General features: G+C 39.4%; 3 protein-coding genes across 3 annotated transcripts in view; all 3 read left to right on the forward strand.

Moving 5' to 3' along the window:
* LOC311619388 (taste receptor type 2 member 43-like) overlaps positions 1–13,893 on the forward strand; it is a 197,990-nt gene that overhangs the window by 14,164 nt on the left and 169,933 nt on the right. The gene's annotated exons all lie outside the window — the stretch shown is intronic.
* On the forward strand, positions 529–1,506 carry LOC311619374 (taste receptor type 2 member 20-like; the record flags this gene model as incomplete). The annotated part of the gene is made up of 1 exon (XM_084877647.1): positions 529–1,506. The coding sequence occupies one exon, from the start codon at positions 529–531 to the stop codon at positions 1,504–1,506; it is 978 nt and encodes a 325-aa protein (XP_084733773.1).
* LOC311618665 (taste receptor type 2 member 19-like) lies at positions 8,123–9,082 on the forward strand (the record flags this gene model as incomplete). The annotated part of the gene is made up of 1 exon (XM_084876215.1): positions 8,123–9,082. One exon carries the CDS (start codon positions 8,123–8,125, stop codon positions 9,080–9,082), a length of 960 nt encoding a protein of 319 aa, XP_084732341.1.

Raw genomic sequence — 13,893 nt, forward strand, 5'->3', positions numbered from 1 at the left:
TTACAAAATCCAATAGATACATTCCTTTAAGTCTTTCTGTGTGGATCCAATGTTTTTGTTAAGATAAATCATCAGCAATAATGAGCCCATTATGGTCATGACTATATGATGAAGATCCAATGATAAATTTAGACATTGTCTGAATATCCTATGTATTTGATTTTAAAATTTGACTAGCTTACATCTTAACCTGATTAATTCAAATGTTGTAAAGGTGAGAAAGGCTAAACATTGCCAAATGGTGAAAGGAAATTTGCCTCTATTTGCCTGTTAACAAATGAGAATTCAGCTCACATTTCAACATCTGCTATGAAATCTTCCAGCCTATAGCAAGTTCCTCTCTGTCAGAACAGGAATTCATTTAAATCACTGGAACAATGTCTTCAGTGAATCAAGTTTTAAACCCAGACCTTAGCATACCTTGGAGATTTTCTGCTTGACATTGATCTCAGAGTTTAAAAGGAAATGAGAACTTCACTGCATATTTACTAACTAGGTGCAGGTTGAACTTTGGGATATAAAGGAATCATGAGCAGTAATATTACATTTGGCACTTTCATTTCCAGACTTGACTTTCCCCCCCAAGACATGATAAGCTTACTACAAAAATTATTTTCCATGCTAATGATGATAGAATTTGTTCTAGGAAATGTTGCCAATGGATTCATAGCGCTGGTGAACTGCCTTGACTGGGTCAAGAGACGCAAGATGTCCTGTGCTGATCAAATTCTCACTGCTCTGGCTGTCTCCAGAATTGGTTTGCTCTGGACAATAGTATTAAATTGGTATGGAACTCTGTTTGATCTACCTTTCTACAGTTCTGACATAAGTCTTATGATTTATATTTCCTGGATAGTAAACCATCATTTTTGTCTCTGGCTGGCCACCAGTCTCAGCATACTTTATTTGCTCAAGATAGCCAATTTCTCCTGTCTTTTATTTCTTCACCTAAAATGGAAAGCTGAAAGAGTGGTTCTCATGATACTGTGGGGGAATTTGTTCATCTTGGTTTGTCATCTTATACTGCTAAGCTTAGATGCAAAAATGCAGATGAATGATTATGGAAGAAACTTCACTTGGAAGACCTACTTGATGGACATGATGTTCCTTTCAAATAGGACTGTATTCACACTTACAAACATCATACCCTTTACTATGTCCCTGACAGCTGTTCTGCTGTTAATCTTTTCCCTGTGGAAACATCTGAAGAAGATGCAGCTCAGTGTCAAAGGACCCCAAGATCCCAGCACGGAGGTCCATGTAAGAGCCATGCAAACTGTGATCTCCTTTCTCTTGTTATTTGTCATTTATTTCCTTGCTCAAATCTTCGCAATTTGGAGGTCTACAGGTATGCAGAATTATTCCCTTCTCATGCTATGTGAGGTTCTTGGAATCCTGCATCCTTCAGCCCACTCATTGATTCTGATTTGGGGGAACACAAAGTTAAGACAGGCCTTTCTGTCATTTTTGTGGAAGCTGAGATGCTGGCTGAAGGAAAAGAAATAAGGGGGGGCACCTTGTGTCTTCTGGCAGAAAACAAAGCGATGGAGTCTATGACGTTTTGTATTTCCTACTACATTTCGTAATGTGTATAGAATTGGGTAAGGTATATCTAGGAAAAGTTTTACTGAAGTTTATCGCCAAAGTGCATATGTAATACTTATGTTTCTCTGACTGACTTATTTTGCTTAGCATAATGCTCTCCAGGTCAATCCATGCTGTTGCAAGAGGTAGGAGTTCCTTTCTTTTTACAGCAGGGTGCTATTCCATTGTGTACCTGTACCACAGTTTTTTAATCCTCTCATCTGCTGATGGGCACTTAGGCTGTTTCCAAATCTTAGCTAAAGTGAATTGTACTGCCAGGAGCCTAGGGGTGCATATGTCATTTCTGATTGGTGTTTCTAGTTTCTTGGGATATATTCCTAGAAGTGGGATCACTGGGTCAAATGGGAGTGCCATTTTTAGTTTTTTGAGGACACTCTATACTGTTCATCACAATGGCTGCACCAGTCTGCATTCCCAACAGTCGTACATGAGGGTTCATTTTTCTCCACATCACATGATCTCATTCATTTGTGGAATATAATTAACAACACAAATTGATGAAGAAAAATCGATCCAAGGCCTAGAAGCATCAATCTGACGGTCAAATCTCAGAGAAAAGGTAGCGGAGGGTGGGGTTAAAAATCAACCAAAGGACTTGTATGCATGTATATTAACCTAACCAATGGACCCAGATAATAGGGAGTGAGGGCATGAGTGAGGGTGGAGGTGGGGGTTGGGGAGGGGAAATAAGGACACATATGGATTATCTTAATCAATAAAGAATATAAAAATAAAATTTAATTGTTCATATTTTCCAAGTCATTGAAATATTGTTCTGAAATATAAAATGCATATGTGTGCATATTTATAAAAAACACAAGAAAGATAATTAGATGGCTATATTATCTTTTTTCAAGCATGCAGTCTAATTTTACAAAATGGTGTAAGAAATTCCTCAGGATTATGAAGCCATGAGTATCTCACATATATATTCTATTCTAGTATCTTGCAAGTGAATAATTTATTATCTATATTGATGCATTTTTAGGGACTGACAACTCATCACAAGAAAGCATTGTTTTTCTTCATTGTATTTAGTACCACATGATATTCTGCTCTACATCACACATTGAGGATGAATGCTTGGTATAGATATTATTCCATCATGAATTCTTACTTCATGATTAAGGGATAATAATAAGAATTGTTAGGAAAAAAATGCATGTAATGAAATTAATGAGTAACAAACATAGTTTACATATATGTATAATAAGTAATAGTAATGATTATTATATTTAATACAATAGGTGAAAGCTTAGAAAATAAAAGTTCTAAATAGGGATAAAGGAGAAAGCAAAATGATCATGAGGTTTAATGCAGTTATGATTCCCTATGCAGTTAGGAAAGCCATTTCTCACTGTGTTTGAATTGAGAAGACCTTTTTTAAAAGTAAAAGACTGATGTCAGTCTATTTAGTTTAACCCTAAACCATGTTTGGGCCTCTGAATTTCCAAACATCTGCTCCACCTTCCTACTTAAACATTTCTTTTAAAGTTTGACAAAAATAACACTATCAAAAAAAAAAAAAAAAAAGGCTTTCTTTAAGAGGTTGGTGATACGTATTTAATTCAGATTCCCCATAGATGATTTGTAGAAGAGTAAAAAAGATTTTTTTCTGGTTTGAATCTAAGAGTGTGGTAATACAGAGGCTACCTAAGGGAGTGGGGTTCCCCTTGGGAGCCAAGATCAATTACCTCTTCCTTCCTGTTGATTGAGAGGCCTATGGAGTACAAAATGGCTCGATGGCAGTCTTATTTCCAGTCTGATAAAATCACTGTTGTATCTCCTGGTAGAACAGTTCCTTACTTTATACAATGACCTCCAGGCCAGAAAATAAGGTCGCAGGAAGATGAAACAGAAATTTTGGTACTGGGTTACTAGGCACAATAGTGAGTGGTGACCCTCACATTCCCATCCCCTGATTCTTACACTTGTGAATCCTGGTTCCTGGAGAGACAGCACCATTTATTGCATGCCGATTCCAAGTATGTGTCACCTTTTTGGAGAACCTTGCTTCAGCCCTGCTAGATATTGCCACCTAATGAGCACTGCAAATGAGTCTTTAAAAGGCCATTATGCCATTCTGTTAAGCTAGCTGCTTCAGGATGATGGGGATCAGGTTAAGATGAGTAAATTCCATGATCCTGGGCCCTTTGCCACACTTATCTTGCTGTGAAGTTTGGTCCTTGATCAGAAGCAATGTTGTATACAGTGCCTTGATGGTGGATAAGGCATTGGGTAAATGCAAGCATGGTAGTTTTGGCAGAAATATTGCATTCAGGGAAAGCAAATCCATATCTAGAGCAGGCATCTCTTCCAGTAAGAACAATACATCTCTTCCATTGTGAAAGTAGTCCACCAGGTACCTGGGTGATCACCCCTGAGAATGGCGCCATATTGGAGACTCAGTATTGGTATTTCCTATTGGCACATTGGGCATTCAGCAGTAAACACTCTGTTTCTACTGCTGTGGTTATGTTGTATATGAGCCCATTGGGTGATATAAGAGCTGGCTGAGAAAAGACTGTTATCCACAGAGTCCATTTTATCTACTAAGTTTATTAAAATTTGTGTTGACGCCATCCTTTGGGAACATTCATATAGTACATAAGCCTTCACAATTTTTGCCCATTCAGAGAAGTCTATCTATGTACCTCTTTCTCAACTGCCTTATCACTAATTTCCCAATCATGTTTCTTCCAAGCTGCTGACCATCTGGCCAAACCATTGGCCACAGTCGGTGTGTCAGTATGTAATTAACGCTCTACCTATTTCTCCTCCAAAATAAAGTGAACACCCAGGTACAATGGTCAGAATTCTGTCACTAGGAGGATTTCCCTTCACCGCTGTCATTTGAAGATGTCCCAGATAGGGACTGCCATGCTACAGCTGTCCACATAGGGATGACACCCACATGTTGCACAGAATCATTTGTAAACCAGGGCCAAGGCTCTTCTTCCTGTGTCAACTGATTGTAGGAACTGTCCATGAGGCCAGCGGTGCAGGCTGGAAAAGAAAGGGCAGTGTAGCAGGAGAGGGGACCATGGGCATTTGGGCCACTTCATCATGTAACTTCCTACTGCCATCAGGGCCTGCTTGGGCACGATCCTTAATATTCCACTTTCATTTGCTGATGCGTATGTGCAACTCCATGACTCCATTGCTCAGAAAAAACGCAAGTCATAAAGAGCAGGGCAGGTCCCATGGTAACTTGGTGGCCCATGGCCAAGTGTTTTATCTCTATGAAGGTCCAGTAGCAGGCTAAGAGTTGTCTCTAGCTCCACAGGATGGCAAGACTGCTCCAACGTCCCAAGGACCTGCACTGTGATTCACCCATAGAGGCCTGTAAGGCTGAAAACAGCATCCCTTTCTGTCACTGACACTTCATATAACAGAGTATAGAATCTATTTTATTATATTTCAGTGTTAGGCAAGCTTTAATACACAAAAGGAGGTGAAAGATTTTGTTATGGAATATAGACATACGGAGAGCTGGCTGCTTTGATAGTATCACTTCAGTTTCAGCAGAGAAGAAATACAGATAGCAAAAATTCACCAGTGCAGATCAGGAAGCACTGCAATCCTTTGCAGAAGAAGCATATTCTTACACAGATGGATCAACAAACTTATGACTAGCAAACCAAATTTTGGGGCATTTCTCACCAGATGGAGATTTTTCTCTACCAAATAGAGCAATATCACATTCTCCATTATTGCCACTGTATTCATTTGCTATTGCTCTGTAACAGATTACCACAAATATAAACCCCATAAACACACATATAATAATTGGGTGGGATTTTTTTTGGGGGGGGCGGTCAGGAATCTGTGCAAGACTTAGCTGTGTTCTCTACTTCAGTAGGATCTTACAAAGCTGCAGGGGTTTCGATTATACTGAACTAGAGACCTGGTGAAAAAAATTGTTAATGGGGTTTGTTGAGGAATGTGTTCCACTGCCAGCGTGCATCCTGTCCAATCTGGGACCCTTCAAGGGATGTCCGACTTCCTGTGTAGGCCAAATTCCTAAATGAGCAGTTGGACATCCCTCTCACAATCAGGACTGCTGGCTCCCAGCCCTTCACCTGCCTGCCTGCCTGATTGTCCTAACCACTTCTGCCTACCAGCCTAATCACCCCCTAACCACTCCCTTGCCAGCCTCATCTTTGCCTAACAGCTCTCTGCCAGCCGGATTGCCCCTAACTGCCCTCTCATGCTGACCCGTTCATCCCTAACTTCCCTCCCTTGCCAGCCTAGTCACCGCGAACTATTCTCCCCTGCAGGCCTGGTCATCTCCAAATGCCCTCCTCTGCTGGCTTGGTCACCCAAAATTACCTCCCTTGCCAGCCCGATTGTCCCCAATTGCCCTCCCCTGACAGTCTAGTTGCCCTCAGCTGCCCGCACCTGCAGGCCTGGTCCCCCCCTCCCCCCACTGCCCTCCCTTCTTGGCCTGGTCACCCCGAACTACCCTCTTTTGCCAGCCTGATATGCCCCTAATTGACCTCCACTGCCAGCCTGGTAGCCCCTAACTGCACTCTCCTGTTGGGTTAGTTGCCCCCAACTGCCCTCCCCTATAGGCCTAGTGTTCCCCAACTGCCCTCCCCTATAGGCCCAGTGTCCCTCAACTGGCCTCTCTTGCAGGCTTGTTCCCCCCCACCCTTCTATGCAATTGATTTTCTCTGAAAGCCTGGTCCCCCCCACCCCCAACTGCCCTCCTCTGAAGGCCTGGTTACCCCCACCCCCTACTGCCCTTCTCTGAAGGCCTGGTTACCCTAGACTGCTCTCCCCTACAGGCTCATTTCCCCCCCCCCCCCCCAACTGCCCTCCACTGCTGGTTTGATCTCCCACAACTGCCCTCCCCTGTGGGCCATCTTGTGACAGCCATCATGTGTCCACATGGTTGTGGCCATCTTGAGTGTTGCAGTGATGGTCGATTTGCATATTACCTCTTTATTAGATAGGATTCTTACCTGCACGCTTGACTAGAGAAGAGCCTACTTTCAAGCTCACACAAATTGTTGGCAGAGTTCATTTTCTTGCAGTGCTCTGCATAGGAGCTTTGTAATGTGGCTCTTTACTTCTTCAAGGCTAGTAAGAATCTCTCTCACTCAAGGGAGGCCCAGCATTCTCAAAAGCTTTACCTGATTGGATCAGGCATGTGAAGGATAATCTCTCTTTTGATGAACTCAAAATCAGTTGATTTGAAATCTTACTTAAATGTACAATCCCTTTATGCTTGCCATATTCTGAAGACCAGGACTATGCCACAGGTCTTGCCCACACTAAAATTACATGTGGTATGAACATATGGGAACAGTAATCATGGAGAACCCTGTAGTATCTGTACACCACAGCTACCACAAATGAGAAATAATATATTAGCAGTGCATAAATTGAAAAAAGAGCCAACTTGGTCATGAAAATGTTCATGAAAAGACTCCTCTGTAAGAGAAACAGTGCTATTGGTGGGTCTCCCTAATGTTTTGACATCTCCAGAGCATTGAGGGCTGGGATGACTTGGAAGTGTTGAAATTACATTATGTAACCCTAAGTTATATATATCTTTCCAAGGCAAAGGTTTTGATTTTCTTGATAATGTTATTTTTTTTAAGGAAATCTAATTCATTACTTTTGTTGTTGTTTAGTGTGTGTATGTGTGTGTGTGTGTGTGTGTGTGTGTGTGTGTGTGTTTAAATATGCTTTGTATGCTTATGAGTTAATAAACAATAAGAGTATACTTAAATGTTAGTTATCAGCAGTCAGGTCTTAGTGAGTCTTTATTTTCCTTGGGTACCATGAAAAGCTTGATGCTTTACTAGGAAAAACTTGAATTCTATCTACATTTATCTGATATTAAAAATGAAAATGCAAAAGGGGGATAAATGGAATGAGCTTTGACTAGGGATGGTGAACACACAATACAAAGCACACAATATCATACACAGATGGTATATTATAGAATTGTACACCAGAACCTATATAGTTGTATTAACCAATGTCATCTCAATAAATTCAATTAACAATTTTAAAATATCTGTGATGATAATAATCCTATCTATGGCCAAGCTTTGTTAAACACTTGAACGTTCAATATCTATTCACTGTATTAGGATTTTAAGTTTTTCCAATGACAGAGTTGTTGAACATTAATTATAGTGAGGTTAAAGAAAGACAATTGCAAAGCAATGAAAGAGAGTATGTCTATATTTGCATGCTAGCAAATGAGAATTCAGCTTTCACACCCTCAGTTATGAGATATTCCAGTCTACAGCAAGGACATAAGGTATTTGAATAGGAGTTCATATAAGCTGTTTGGAACACACAATGTTTTTCATAAAGAAAGCACTGAGCTCTCCCATCAGCATACCCTGGTGCTTTCCTGTTTGGCACTGGTCATAGAATTGAAAAGAAGCAGGTATTTTATGCAGATTTAGGATCAGCTGCAAATAGAATTTCAGGTAAAAATATTAAGTGAATCACAACCAGTGATATTTGACTTGGCTTTTTCCCCCTCCTTGACATGATGAGTTTATTCGTGAGCGTTCTTTCCACACTAGTTATAGCAGAATTTGTTCTAGGAAATGTTGCTAATGGCTTCATAGCACTGGTGAACTGCATTGACTGGGTCAAGAGACACAAGATCTCCTGCACTGATGGAATTCTCACTGCTCTGGCGGTCTCCAGGATTGGTTTGCTCTGGGTAATAATATTCCATTGGTATGCAACTCTGTTTAATCCAGCTTGGTATAGTTTAAGAGTAAGAACTATTGTTGCTATTGCCTGGGTAGTAAGCAACCATTTTAGCCTCTGGCTGGCCACCAGTCTCAGCATGTTTTATTTGCTCAAGATAGCCAATTTCTCCAGCCTATTTTTTCTTCACCTAAAAAGGAGAGCTAAAAGAGTGGTTCTCATGATACTGTGGGGGACTTTGGTCTTCTTGGTTTTTCGTCTTGCAGTGTTAATCATAGATGAAGAAATGCAGATGAATGGATATCAAGGAAACATCACCTGGATGACCAACTTGAGGGATATTGTATACCTTTCAAATTTGACTGTATTTACGCTTGTAAACTTCATACCCTTTTCTATGTCCCTGACAGCTTTTCTGCTGTTAATCTTTTCCCTGTGGAAGCATCTCAAGAGGATGCAGCTCAGTGGCAAAGAAACTGAAGATCTCAGCACCAAGGTCCATATAAGGGCCATGCAAACTGTGATCTCCTTTCTCTTGCTGTTTGCTATTTACTTTGTGACTCTAATAATCTCGGTTTGGAGTTTCTATAATCCTCAGGATTTACCAGTTTTCCTGTGTTTCCAGGTTTGGGCACTTGCTTATGTTTCAGGCCACTCACTAATTCTGATTTGGGGAAACAAGAAGCTAAGTCAGGACTTTGTCTCAGCTTTATGGCAGGTGAGGTGCTGGCTGGAAGAATGGAAACTTTCAACACTAAGAATTAAATCATTTGTATTCCAGCAAAAATAAAGTGATGGAGCCTATGACATATTATACTTCCTACTGGTTTTATCATAGTGTATATAATGGAAAAATTTTCAAAGATATGCCTGTTTATCAGATAAAAAAATATATATGTGGATGTATGAAAACTATGAGAAAAAAATGGAAAGAATGTACCTTGAATCATTTTTTTTTCTTCGGAAAAGCATTGCAATTATACACAATACTGCGAGAAATTCCTCAGAATTAAAAGGTCATGTGTATTTCACATACATAATCCCTGGTATCATGTTGCAATTGAAAAATTTGTGACCTATAATTTTGGATTTTTAAGAGCTGCCAACTTAACTGTGAAAAATCATTGTTATTTTTAATTGTAATTTGCACCCCAGTGTGTTTAGATTTCAGTGTTAGAACTTCTGATCTTTTTCATGGTAAGGATAGTTAATTCTAAATCATATAGTGATTATGCTTATTTGGGACAGATTTTATTCCACAGTAAATATTTAATTTCTGGTTAACAGGCAGCAACCAGAACTTATGCTAAGAATTTAAGAGTGGCAGATATATTTAAAGTAAATTATAAATTTACTTATAATTCAAGAGTGACAATGTATATATGTATACAATAAAGGATATTACAGAATATTTTATTTGATACAAATAGGTGAAAAGTTTAGAAAAAATCAAATGCTGCAATAAAGTTGAAAGAATCTTGATTGAGCCATTATTGAAAAGTTGTCAAATTTCATGTTGTCAGGAAATTCATTCATTAGTTTTTGATGGGAAATTATTGTTGAAGTTGAGGTGTGATGTCAAATATTTCATGTTTTTTCTATACCATTTCTGGGATTTATATTTACAAATATTTCCTACATTTTCATTCTTTTTTTTAAGAAATAAATCATTATTGTTTATATTATTACAAATGTTCCCCCCCCCCACCTCCATTGCTCTTTTCCACCAGGTTCCCACCCTACCCTCTGCCCTTTCCCCACCCCCCATTGTCCTCATCCACAGGTGCACAATTTATGTTCAGTCTCTTCCCACATCTCTCCTCCCCCTTTCCCCAAGAATTGTCATTTCACTCCCCTTCCATACCTCTGATTCCATTATATTCAACAGTCAATATTGTTCATCAGTTTTTTTTCTTTTTAATTTCCTTGGTTTTTAGATTCACTTGTTGATAGTTACGTATTTGTTGTTCATAATATTTATCTTTATTTACTTTCTTTTCCGAAAGAACTCCCTTCAGCAATTCATATAATTTTGGTTTGGTGGTGATGAACTCCTTTAGCTTTTTTTTTTTATTAGTGAAGCTCTTTATCTGGCCTTAGATTATGAGTGATAGCTTTGCTGGATAGATTATCTTTGGCTGTAGGTTCTTACTATTCATCACCTTGAATATTTCTTGCCATTCCTGTCTGGCCTGCATGGTTTCTGTTGAGAAATCAGCTGACAATCGTATAGGTGCTCCTTTATAGGTAACTACCTGCTTTGCTCTTGCTGCTTTTAATATTCTCTCTTTGCCTTTTGCTCTTGGAATTTTAATTATGATTTGTCTTGGTGTGGTCTTCTTTGGATTCCTTTTGTTTGGAGTTCTGTGCGCTTCCTGGACTTGTAAGTCTATTTCTTTTACCAGGTGGGGGAAGTTTTCTGTCACTATTTCTTTCAGTATGTTTTTGATATCTTGCTCTCTCTCATCTTCTGGGACCCCCATAATTCTGATGTTGGTTCGCTTGAAGTTGTCCCAGAGGTTTCTTACATTATCTTCAACTTTCTGGATTCTCTTACCTTCTTGCTTCTGCGGAGGAGTGTCTTCTGGCTCTTTATGTTCCAAATCTTTGACTTGATTCTTGCGATCTTCCATTCTGTTTTTAGGACTCTGTATAATATATATATATATATATATATATATATATATATATATATATATATATATTTAATATATATATATTTTTATTGATTTTTTTAGAGAGGAAGGGAGAGAGATAGAGAGCTAGAAACGTCAATGAGAGAGAAACATTGACCAGCTGCCTCCTGAACACCCCCCACTGGGGATGTGCCCACAACCAATGTACATGCCCTTGACCGGAATCGAACCCGGGACCTTTCAGTCCACAGACCGACGCTCGGAATCGAACCCGGGACCTTTCAGTCCACAGACCGACGCTCTACCACTGAGCCAAACCGGCTTCGGCTGTATAATATTTTTTATTTCAGAGAATGTATTCTTTGTTTCTTGTTGATTCTTTATTATTTCTTGTTGATCCCTTATTATTTCTAGTTGATACCTTTTCATATCCTCATAGGTCTTGTTTATTTTATTGGCCTTTTCTAGGAGATTCTTGAACAACCTTATAAGTGTGGTTTTGAACTCTATATCCAGTCGCTTTTTGTCCTCCATTTCTTTGGTTTGTGATCTATTTCGTTGTCTCGGCATTTTTGCAGGTTCCCTGATGAAGCGGGGTTTCAGGGTGGAGCCTAAGCCTTGGCTTCCGTAAGTCCCGCCCTATGTGGTTCCTGAGTCTCAGTAATCCCCGGGGTCCTTCAGTACTCGCTGCAAGCACCTCTGAGAGAATGGTGCCCTCGATTTTCACCTGCTACCAAACAGTCTGGGCTCTCCCCCAATGAGCGTTGAACTGAGGTTCAGTTCAGTCGGAAGTGGGGTTGGAGATGGCGTTCAGAGCAGTCTGGAGCTTTTGTCTCCTTCCCGCCAGGGCAATCCTTAGGCACAGCCAACCATCCCTTCTCTGCGCGCAATGTGTGCGCCTCTGGGACCTCCTTTTGCCTCTCCCCCGGGTTCCACCTTGCAGCCCAGCTCCCTCTGTTTGAGCCTGGGTAAGAGGGTCTGGCCTAGACCTGGGGTTCAGAGCAGTCGGAACTGGGGCCCAGCACAGTCTGAAGCCTTTGTCTCCTTCCCACCAGGGCAATCTGGCAGCAGAGTCAACAGTCCCTCTGCGCGCAATGTGCGCTCCTCCGGGGGCTCTGCCTTTCACCGCTCTCCTGGGATTCCACCTCACAGCCTCGGCTCCCTGGCCTGGAACTGGGGTTCAGCACAGCCGGAGCTTTTATCTCCTTCCTGCTAGGGAATGCCAACCAGGCACTCAGCCTCCCCCTCCTCTTTGACTCCGTCCTCCTCACGCACGCCGCGTGTCTCCATACCTTAGGCTTTTACAGCTCCTCCACTCTTCCTACTGGTTTTCTCCTTGCTTCTCGTTGTAGAATTTCCAGTCAGTCTACTTTCCTGTAGTTCTGGGTAATGTCCATTTTATATTTTAGTTGTATTTTATTGAAATTGTGTGCGGCTGCAGCTAGGTGTTTACTTGTGCAGCCATCTTGGATTCTCTCTACATTATCATTCTTAAATTTACTTTTAAACTTCAGATAAGAATACTTAAATCTTCCCCATAAAACAAAAAGCTTATTGTATGTAGAGTAAGGAAATTGTAACATGTAATTCAATGATTCTTTCTGCTTACATTAAAATGGAAGTTATTAAATCTATATAAAAATTGTAGGGGCTATCTTAAGAATCTATTTTATCATAATTAAAAAATGATGAAATCAAAGAAAATGTGTTTGAATATTCCTTGATAGAAAGCTCTATAGCAAGAAAGTAAGATACAATGGGGGGATGAGGACAAATATGTGATACCTTAGTCATTAAATAAATTAAAAAAAAAAAGAAAGTAAGGTGCAATCTTGCTCAGCACCTTGAATTCTACATGACTGCATTAACTCTTGGGTTATGAAATATTAACATCTTCTAAAAGTTAAAATAAATCATGTCCACTTCTGATTTTTTGTGCATATAATTTATCTTCCTCAGTACAATATAAGCCTCAGAAAAGTGATGATCATGTCTATGTTGTTTACTAGTCACTCCCCGGGCCTATCAGGCAATCGATACAATAGTTGGTCAAAAATGGGTGAATGAAATAAGTATATTAAGGCTGAGAAACAATTAAAATGAAACTTCAAAAAAACCTGTAGATTGCATAAATTTCTTTGTGCATGTAACAGGTACATCTGAGAAGCATTTCTCAGAGCAAAATTTTGACTATTGTATCATGGTATGGGGGAAATATCACTAGAATATAGCAATATCATATGAGTGGATAGAGACAAGTGGAACATAAAAATTAGAAAGCACCTATCACAATAGTTTAAAAAAGGCATATAAAGGATTTTTCTAAATTTGTGTATATATATAAATTTCTTATATTTTTCAAGCTGAATATTGCAAATTTAAAAAATGTTATCTAACTTATTAAAATTGAGTTAGTAATTGCTTTACTGCCTCAGCTGCCCTACTAAAATGTGCATATTGAAAGGAAATTAATTAGAAGAAATCTTTTAATGTCACTATTTGCCCTTTCTCTGTAATAGAAGTGTCAACCAAATTCACGATAGATAATGACAGATGGAAACACATGCAGGTGATTGCTACCACTGAGACATTTTATGTATCACTCATGTGCAAGTTAACTTAGCCTTTTATAGATATAAAACAAACTTGCTTAAATAGACCTGCTTTCTGATTTAGTTAAACTTTTTCCAGCCCAGGAAAGCATCCAAAGTTCTCTTTCAAGGTAATTGTGAGCAACACAGTGGTAAATATCAACACGAAGCATATTATTATTGTAGATCACACAGAGAGAACAAAGGGTAAAATATTTAACTGCAACAATGTTTGACTACATTCTGCACAGTGAGAAAAACTTAAGTCATTTTCAAGGACAACCATTTCTTATTTCTTTTCAATTGGGTCAAGTTTCTAATCTTTCTAAATCTCAGTTTTCTGGGAAATGAAAAGAAAATAGGATTCCACCAAG

The sequence above is a fragment of the Pipistrellus hanaki genome, assembly GCF_964339955.1.
Source record: "Pipistrellus hanaki genome assembly, chromosome: 3".
In the NCBI taxonomy this organism is placed as follows: domain Eukaryota; kingdom Metazoa; phylum Chordata; class Mammalia; order Chiroptera; family Vespertilionidae; genus Pipistrellus; species Pipistrellus hanaki.